This window comes from Astatotilapia calliptera, chromosome 7 (assembly GCF_900246225.1).
Source record: "Astatotilapia calliptera chromosome 7, fAstCal1.2, whole genome shotgun sequence".
Classification (NCBI taxonomy): Eukaryota; Metazoa; Chordata; class Actinopteri; order Cichliformes; family Cichlidae; genus Astatotilapia; species Astatotilapia calliptera.
In genome coordinates, this window is record NC_039308.1 from 61283929 (window position 1) to 61293600 (window position 9672).

The 9672-nt window shown below is 39.8% G+C and overlaps 1 protein-coding gene across 1 annotated transcript; it reads right to left on the reverse strand.

Moving 5' to 3' along the window:
* Nucleotides 1-493: 493 nt before the first annotated feature.
* On the reverse strand, nt 494-8582 carry unc45a (unc-45 myosin chaperone A). Its single transcript, XM_026176386.1, has 19 exons — nt 8419-8582; nt 8110-8302; nt 5958-6133; nt 5783-5872; nt 5480-5647; nt 5097-5265; nt 4800-4970; nt 4447-4618; nt 4019-4319; nt 3840-3934; nt 3545-3686; nt 3070-3210; nt 2816-2943; nt 2682-2748; nt 2405-2518; nt 2190-2305; nt 1513-1630; nt 1272-1427; nt 494-1184 (listed from the first exon to the last, which is right to left on the reverse strand). The coding sequence occupies exons 1-19, from the start codon at nt 8440-8442 to the stop codon at nt 897-899; spliced, it is 2829 nt and encodes a 942-aa protein (XP_026032171.1). The 5' UTR covers nt 8443-8582; the 3' UTR covers nt 494-896.
* Between the last annotated feature and the right edge of the window lie 1090 nt (nt 8583-9672).

The window sequence follows — 9672 nt, forward strand, 5'->3', positions numbered from 1 at the left end:
GCAGATGTACCTATGATGTCAGTTTCAAAATCCTTTCTTCTGTTATTTCATTCACGATATTTTCAAAAAAAACCCCCAACAGATTCAGACTCATCGGAGATTTTCAGTACATACACTTAAGGTATAAATTTGAAACTCCTACATTACTTCATTGTCAAGTGATCGCATTCAAAGAGTTGGGTATCCATATTGCCTGCCCAGTAGGGCGATGACAATACCCCACCAGCCTTTCATGGCTGAGGGATAAAAATAGTTGGGCATCCCAGCACTAAAGCACCATTATAAAGTACATCTAGCCAGGTGGGATATGGAATAAAGTAAACAGAAGTGAGGATTGGTCATTTTTATTTATTTTTTTCATGTGTTCAGTTAAAACGTATTAAAACAACAAAGCACACTGGGAATGTGTTGGATTGTCAATAATAGTGATAACAAACATTTAAACAAAAAGTAAATTTTATAGTGTAAATGAAATGTTTCTATTTTTGCTGAATATAAAATAAAATATTGAGAAAAGTAGTGTGCACAATAAAAATAAGAATGTGTTTGTGGGACTAATAATGACACTCAAATGAAATATTTGCACATATATAGGAATGGTCATTTTTAGTGGAAATACATGGAGGAGAAATGTTGGTCTCTGGGTGGAATACACACTTTTGCCAGACTTTAACAAGTGTACAATCAACGTTACACAGCAGTCAAAAATCATTTCTGTGCTGTTGGTTCTTCCATTTGATACCATTCTTCACTACATCCCTTATTGCTTTTAATCATTTTTTGTTAAGACATATGAGCCCATTTCCTGCAAAAATGAAATTACTTCACTGGTCCAATATAATGTTCAAAGAACTGAAACGCTGTCAGGTGGCACATCCACACACTGCACTTTGTGTTCAGGGTTCAGTTCCTGAGCTCTTCTCCTTTTCTTCCCTGTTTCTGATGATGCCGTACTCCATTGCTTTATCCAGGCAGTTCTGAGCTATCTTCGAGACGGCATCTGGCATGCCATCTCCTCCCTTTGCAAGGACGGAAAGAATCTCCAGAGCTTCGCTCTCTATGAGTTTCTCAGCCAGACTCTTCTCTGCCTGGATCATGTTCTGAACTATGACCACTCCACGATGACGTAGGTCAGGTATTTCACTGAGCAACAAAGCCTGCACAATTTCTAGCCAGTGGGTTGTCTGAGAAGATAACAGAAGTCATGTGAGCAAAAATAGAGTAAAAAAAATAAAATAATGGTAGCGACACTACTGGAGTGCTTTTCTTACAGTTCCAGGGATGCGAGCGCAGAGTTCAGGATGTTCGGCTGTCAGCATGGCCAAGGTTCCTGCAGCAGCTTTCCGCAGCCTCCCGTCATCCTCTCCGCTATAAAGCACGAGCAGCTTCAGGCGATCATTTCCTGTGGCCAGGTAGAGCTTCTGCACCTGAGGATGCCACACAGCACAGCCGCTACTGTCAGTTCAACCGGTATTCATGTATTCAAAGACTTGTTAATAAATTATCCCTTACCTCAGTATTTAAAACCAAGTTGCACATGCACTCTGTGGCAGAAGCTCGTACAAGGTCATGCTCCTCAAACATGTAACCTTCAATTTTAGGTACAGCTTTCTCCTTGATGATCTTTTGCCTGTGAAAGTGTATACTTAATTCAGAAAACTGAAAAACACTTATGAAACTGCGCTGATCAGGATAAAAGATGCTTTAAAAGGCAGATATAATGTAAGTTTTGAAAAAAGTAAAAAATAAAACAGAACAAGGCATGCTTTGCATAACTGCACAACTTCAGCGTTAATTATCAGCTTCTACAGTGAAAACAGCTTTGACAGGAAATTGGATTTCAGTGGTCAACAGAGACTCTAAATGTTTCAGTCTTTGGAAAGTTGCCATACAAGAAAATTACTGCATGTTAATCAAGTCTGTGATTTAGTCTATATTAAGTCTCAGTCACTTGTGGTCACCCTGGAAGAATTTAAAAACAGGTTTGATGGAAGGATTTCACACCATCTAAATACTTTATGCTAAGCAATAAAAGTGACACATGTATTGATCTGCAAAAGTAGCTTTGCAAAATGCAGAAAATGTAAAATAAATAAATAAATAAAAGTATCCTAAATGTAATGTTCTGGAATGAAAATAGACTGTTTTGTATGAATACTTTTAGTAGAGACTCCCCCCTAGTGGCGAACCTGAGTCTATCGTTGATGCCAGCCAGGTTTGTGAGAGCCATGAGTGCCTCAAAGTTCTGCAGCAGGGTGCACTCAAGCCTCAGAAGGCTGGTTAGTGGGCGTACCACCTCATAGATCTGACCCCAAAAAATACACAAACAAACAAAAGCAAGATAATGTTAAAGAGTTATTGTATTTTTTTAAGTTAACTTGTGTGTTACTGTTTGCATTTTTACCCTTTCTCCTGGAAAGGCAATCTCCGGGTTAGACGTGATGGTTATTTTTGCCAGGGCTTGTGCAGCTTTGATTTTTCCTGCATCTGTGTTGTCGGATGCAAGTGGGATCAGAGCCTTTTGGAGGAGAGCAGCAGACATAAATCATTTAAGCCTTCTGAAGTGTGGTGCTTAGTTAAGAGTGTAGGCTAAACCGAGTGTATTTTAGAATAGAATAGAAAAAAATCTTTTAATTGTCCCACAAGGGGAAATTTGGGAAATTTTTATCAGTACACTCTACCTTTCCTCCACCCTGTGCCACCACTGTGCCTCTGTCTTCCTGTCGCTCCACTAGGGCCAAGAACACCCTGCCGTGAAAGATTATATTAACCAGAAAATCTACAGAAAAAACAAGACTTACTGCCATTTTCCTACCTGGCAATACATTCCCTACAAGCCTCAGTGAGTGCAGGACTCTCCTGTTTGACCATGCAAACCAATGCAGACACCACACCAGCCTCCAGCAGCTTCACCAGCCTTTTCTCTACATAGGAAGGTGCATCCTAACATAAAAAAAAAGCAGGCAGAAATATGAATCATAACCAAAAATAATTGAAATGAAGCTGTATAAAATAAATATTGTGCTATGTTAGTTCTACTTGAAAAGAAAAGGTTAATTTTAGTATTACCTTGGGATGTTCCTCAGGTACATGCTGCTTTGCATACTTGGCCAGCTCCACCATTTGAGGGTCTGGTTTCTCCACATCATAACTGTTGGTGCAATTCACTAATGTAGAACCCACAGCAAAGAGCACAGTCTTATCCTCGGACTGCAAAAACACACAGAAAACACAAAAAGGGCATCAGTGCATTTCAAGCATGGATGACAATCTGGTCCTGTGACATGAAATAGTTAGCAATAGTTACTTAGATTTAGAACAAATGAGTCCAATGAGAGACAGGAAAGGACTACTGATTAACTGGTCAGCGCTATAGACAGGACTAACACTGCCATCTAATGCACCGTGAAGGTGTGTGCCAAATATGCTGACGTTTGGTTATGAAGAATCAGACCCTGTTAACTCCACAGAAGTCAGAGTGGAGAAAAGATAAGACTTCAGTTTAAATTCTTTCAGCTATGAGGAAAATAATGATGAGTTATACCTTTGCAAGGTCAAACATGGCCAGCAGGGCATTCTTGTCTTCCACCAAGTCTTCCTTTACATCTGCATCAAAGGTGAGGTAGGCGAGACCTTCCACAGACCAGCGGCGGGAAGTTGGGGGGAGAGTCTCATTACACAGCCACCTTACAGAGAAAGAGATAAAGCTTGTCAGTTATTTGAAATCCAGTAATCCACTCAAAACCTGATATTTAGATCAGGTTTTGCAGATGTACATCAAGCATGCTGCATCTCTTAATCTATACCTAGGGCTTAAGATTCAATATAAGCCAACATACTTCCTGCACTGCTTGGCAAGCTTAAGTGTAGATCCCTCTGCAAACTGCTTCATGCTGAAATCTGTTCCTCCTGCTGATCCAAGCTTGCACAAACCCTGTGCAATAGCCCACATACACATAGCTGTTATTTTCATCTTTATTTAGAAGTGTTATTTTCTAAAACTATCTGTGGTACTTACCACTAGGGCTCTCACACGTATCCTGTCATTCTCGCTCTTCTTGTATAGGTCCTTTAGCAGGGACACTCCGTTGGCTGTGATAAATGAAGCTCTCTTGGCTTTGCCTGCAGCATGGATTAGAGCCTCAACCGCTACCTGCTGGTGAGTAACATCTTCGGAGGCACACAGCGATATCACGGCATCCATCATTCCTGACATTTCCAGAGTTCTGTTACCCACATCACTTGGCCCTTGTAGAAGCACTGATACTGTCTGGATGGCTCTCAGCTTGCCGTCTAGGCCAGGCCGGCTGAAATGTTGCCTGCCCACAACAACATTATGTTAGAAGAATCAATCAGTTTTCATGCTCACAAAGGACTTGTGATGCAGTTCTGGAAAAAAGATCTAAACGAACAAACAGTTTAAACAAGCTTCCTTGGTCAACTCACTGAACATATTCTTCACATAGTTTGTTGAAGTTCTCCCTCTCTTTGTCACTCTTTAGGTCATCATAGAGTTTGCTCAGCAAGACTGAACAGCTCATGTGACTGTTGTCTGTAAGAGGTGGCCCTTCTGAGATCTCTGGGACAGTCCCAGCCACTTCCAGGATTTTCTTCAGCCCTGTAGGAAAACAATGAGTCTCTAATTCATATACAGTGATAACAGATAACATCAGTTATAAATTTTCTAACATAGAAAAATGAACAAAATAAACATGCATCTTTGTGTCACGGTAATGCATGCCTTGGTATCCACCATGGTTTAATAAATTATTTGCCTACATGTAGGATGTGTTTCATACCCTGGTCTACCACCCATAACGTGAGGGAGTTATCTGGGTTTTTCAAGGATTTGCGGGGTACTTGTTTGACAAGGAGATTTATAGCGCTGTCTCTGCCCGGTCCTGACACATTTGATGCTGGCATCATTTCCAAAAGGTGTCGTAACATTGACCGCAGCTCCTTGGATGGTTCTGTGTTAAGATTCATATAGTGAGTAACAATTAAATGTAAAGAACACAGAGCCGACACACACAAAACATTTGCTAAAGGTTAACCTTCAGTGTAACCAAGTTCCCAATATAAGTATCTAAACTCACCAGGAAGTATAGCTTCATCTTTTCCTCTGATCTCTCTTTTCATTCCCTCTGTCAGAGCTTCAAACATCACCTGTAGCAGATGGCAGGCAGCCAGAGACACACTTGAAGCTCCTGATCCCATTACCACACACAGCTGCTCCATTCCCAACTCATTCACTATCGCCATAGTCTGGAAATTCAAAGAATGGACATCAGCAATAATGAACTGCAAAACAACTGAGTGACAAGCACATTGAACAGCCTGCTCTAGCTTCACATTAATGATGGATGGAAATCAGAATGCATATAAACCTTTTTTTTTATATAATTCCAAACTACAAAAATATAAAAAGTGACTTTAAAGATGAAGCAAATAGTAATCTCAAAGGAACAGTCACACTTACTCTAGACTGATGTCCTGTGCACAAACCAACCAATGTCCTGAGAGCAGAAAGTACAACATCCTCCAGCTTTGACTGCAGAAGTTTCTGAATTAGCTTCACTCCATCATTACGGAAGATCTGTTCAGCTCCTGCTTCCTCTCGAGATAGCACCACTAGATTCTGAGCAGCCTGAAATTGATTGAAGGATTTGATTATTTTGGTGCCGTACAGTTTTACAGACGCATTAGCATTAATGAAGAAATATCAGGCGCATCAAGAATGAATTAGAGGAATGTATTCATCTGCCTTTTGAGTTATTCTCACCTTCTGTCGATCGCACTCTTTAGTAGATGGATCTAAGAGGAGGGAGAACATCTGCTGCACACGAGCATCGGTGGAGTTTAGTTGTGCTGACTAAAGGGTTAAGAGAAATGATTTCGATTAGCAAGAAACAATTTAGAAAATAAGTTTATCCACACCTTTATCCACATCACACCACCTTTTGCTGAATCTGTGCTCCCAGCTGTCTGAGCAGATCCTGGAAAGCTTTATTTTTGGGCTCCAGTTGGGCACATCTCTGAGCATCCAGAAAGGCCTGGTCAAACCGGCCAAGTTTCTGAAATGCCTGGGCCCTCCGAAATCTGGCTTTCACATCACCTTGGTCAGTATCAAGTGCTGGAAAGAGGCAATAATAATATTCATCAAAGCTGCAAAAGCATCTGTGTAAAGACACATTTCATGCAACAATGTCCAGAATGCTGAAAATCACAAGTTGTGAATAATGTTATCCATTATAAAAAAAATATTTCTGCTGTAACTATTGCTCAATAAGAATTCTTTGGTCTATAATACCTACCTAATAACTAAAAGTTTGTTTTTGTTAAGACAACATAATGATACTGGTGACATATATACCATTATAATTATGTTGTCCATTGTTTGTTTAATTATTATATTGCAGGAAAAGATGCTTGTATGTAATCGACGTCATCACACTGTTTGGCCAGCAGAGCGCATTCAAACTCCATTGTTTACAATACTCTCAGTTTGCACCACATGCGGCAGAGTATCAATCAAGTAGTGTCTTCACAGTAAGTAAGAAAAGTCAGTAAACACTTTCACTTTTTCAATATAACTTAAATATAATCTAGATATACCATAACATTAAAACCACTGGTTTAGGTGTCCCATTACTACCAAAACAGTTACTAGGTCATGGTCACAGGATGGCTGGTGAAGTTTTGCTGTCTGGTACTGGGATATTGGCAGCATAACCCTTTCTTGGTACTGTGGATTGCAGCGTGAGGGCCTTCATGTATTAGTGTTGTTCCACTCAATCATGTGATAGGTTTGGATGTGGGCAGTTTGAAAGCTGGACCAGTGCCTTTGGCTCTTTATCTATCTAGCAATTTAAATCTATATGTATAAAGAAAATATATACACAGTATGAGTCAGATGAGCTGATCTGTAGAAAATTGTCAGATTAGTAGCTCAGTTTAAAGTTGTCATGCTTCTTTGGTTTCTTTTCTATTTTTTAGCATCTGAATGAATGAAATATAAGGCCATCTGTGCGTATATATGCTTGTGCATTATGCGCATAGATTCATTTGTATGTATTTACAGAGGTATTGCAAATTACCTTATTGTTAACTACTCATATACACAAAGTACAGGTTGATAAGATATTTCTGCACCTTTTTTGTTTGCCTTGATATGACTGTGGAATTTATTATGATTTTACATATTCTAACCCATACATCGTAATATAAGTGCACTTTGCAACCTCCGTGCCTTTCTCTTGTCTTTTATAGATTACTCCTGTTTCTTATTTATTCTTGTTGTCTTACTATTTATATTTGTTTCCTGCATAGTTGGCGTGGAGCACCCACAATTTCATTGTACGTGTACAATGACGGCACGGTGGTTAGCACTGTTGCCGCACAGCAAGAAGGTCCTGAGTTCAATTCCACCATCAGGCTGGGGTCTTTCTGTGTGGAGTTTGCATGTTCTCCCCGTGTTTGCGTGGGTTCTCTCCGGGTACTCCGGCTTCCTCCCACCGTCCAAAGACATGCAGCTTGTGGGGATAGGTTAATTGGATAATCCAAATTGCCACTAGGTGTGAATGTGCGAGTGAATGTGAGTGTGTCTGTCCCTGTGTGTTAGCCCTGTGACAGACTGGCGACCTGTCCAGGGTGTACCCCGCCTTTCGCCCTATGACAGCTGGGATAGGCTCCAGCGCCCCCCGCGACCCTGAAAAGGATAAGCGGAAGCGAATGGGTGGATGGATGTACAATGACAATAAAGGGCTATTCAAAAGTGTACATGGCGAGGTTCCAGGAGGATGACTGTTATCATTATGGTCATTGTGCAAGTGCAACCTTTATAAGGTTGGACAGGATCCAAAAACCTCCAGGCAGGAAGTTACTTTTATCCATAATTGTTAATGTGACTGGCGAATATGGATAAAAAGAACACAAGCCAGTATTCATATTGTGAAACTATTTGGATGATGAATGAACTTTAAACCGCGTAAAATAGGGCTAATTTGAGCACTAATACGGACTATTTTCTTTAATTTCAGCTAAGTTGTGGGCCGCGATGAAAGAGAAGTTATTCAGTGATGTTGAGAATAAACAAGAGAACATACCGACCTTTCGAGGCATCAGCCTCTGCCTTGCTGTACTCCTCCAGCTTAAGGTAGCACGCAGAGCGGTTACGGTACAGTACAGCTTTGTCTGCATGGCTGTCAGTCAGCTTCAGTGCTTTGGTGTAACAGCAAACAGCACCTTGCATGTCTCCTGCCTTGAAAAGAGTGTTTCCTTCCTCTTTCAGGGCGGCGGGGTCCTAAAGTAAAGACGGGGGGAAAGGTAGCAGCGGGATCACAGAGAAACTTCGATCAAATGTATTTGACTGAAATTAGCTAAGCTAGGCAAAAGTAGCGAATTGTTTCTCTACATTACCTTTTCCTTTTCAGTATCACTCATCTTTAAGGTGTCGCACACAGTATAATGCAAATATGTAGATTTATTTTACTATACGTGGTCGCAAACACCGCTAACTCCAGCCAAACATGTTACATCTTTCTACACTTCCGGGTGTCGGAGCACGTTGATGACGTGCACCGCCCTTCTCGCCCACGCTGTATTACCATAAAAGGAAGAGAACAGCTACAACGTTTCTGCCTCCATCTCCACTTTATTTGGTTATATTTCCATTCCATGTGGCTTTCTTCAGTCCATGCAGACACAGAGAGTTATATCAGGCTACTTATGTCATAAAGAGGGGTTGTGAAAGCCAGCAGTTCATTTTTTTCATACATTCACCATATCTGTCTGAGAACTGTAATATAGCAATATAGAACTATTTTTTAAAAAGGAATTACACATGATAAGAACATTTGGGTTGTTAGGTTGTGGGAAAATCACTCGTCTGACTGAGTTGTTCTCCACTCGCCACATTTTGTAAATGTAATCACAAATGCTCAAAGTTATTGAATCAATAGAGCAGCTTTAAATGATATATTTTTAAGAATTCATTTATGTGAAGTTTTAACATAAATGTTATGACTTTTGTCATTATTGCCTTTAAAAAAAAGAAACTAGTTATTTTGATTAACTGTATAAGTGTATGCGTAAGTCTGATTAACTAAGTACCACTCAAAGATAAATTGATCTTTTACTGTAATTATTTCAAATTTTTTAGCACTGATAAATGTCAGTAACTTAGATAAGTATCCTATGTATGATGCAGGACAATGTTAAACATTTTTATGTGAACACTGTCCACTTGGGGAGGCTATTAAGCAATACAGTCTTTTATTATACTAAACTTGATCAAGACAGGAAGAAGGAACTAGTGTTTGTCTTCTACAGTTTGCATGTTGTTGTATTTATATGTTACGTGCTAGGGATTCCATTTGAAATGTTTGTGGATGTTAATTAAAAAGTTTTGCATGTCAAACTGGGTTGTTCCACAGTGCCAGTTCAGCCAAAATATGTACTTCAGGTCATACGTAGAAGAACAACAACTTAAATAATGTGTTACATTAAAATTTAAGCACCTCATAGTGAAGTGATTCATTTATTATGAACCAAGGAAAACATTGTCTCACTTTTTGGAAACAAGAGTGCATTCTGAATTTTGGTGTAAAAAATAAAATAAAATAATACAATTGCAAATTAATATGTTAACCTAAGGTCAGCACTACTGCTTTG

Coding starts and splice junctions, on each gene's coding strand:
- unc45a (XM_026176386.1), bottom strand. CDS start 8,442: ATGAGTGATACTGAAAAGGAAAAG. Junction 5,266..5,479: donor GCACAGGACATCAGTCTAGA/GTAAGTGTGACT, acceptor TTGAATTTCCAG/ACTATGGCGATAGTGAATGA. Junction 4,619..4,799: donor GTTATGGGTGGTAGACCAGG/GTATGAAACACA, acceptor GTTTTCCTACAG/GGCTGAAGAAAATCCTGGAA.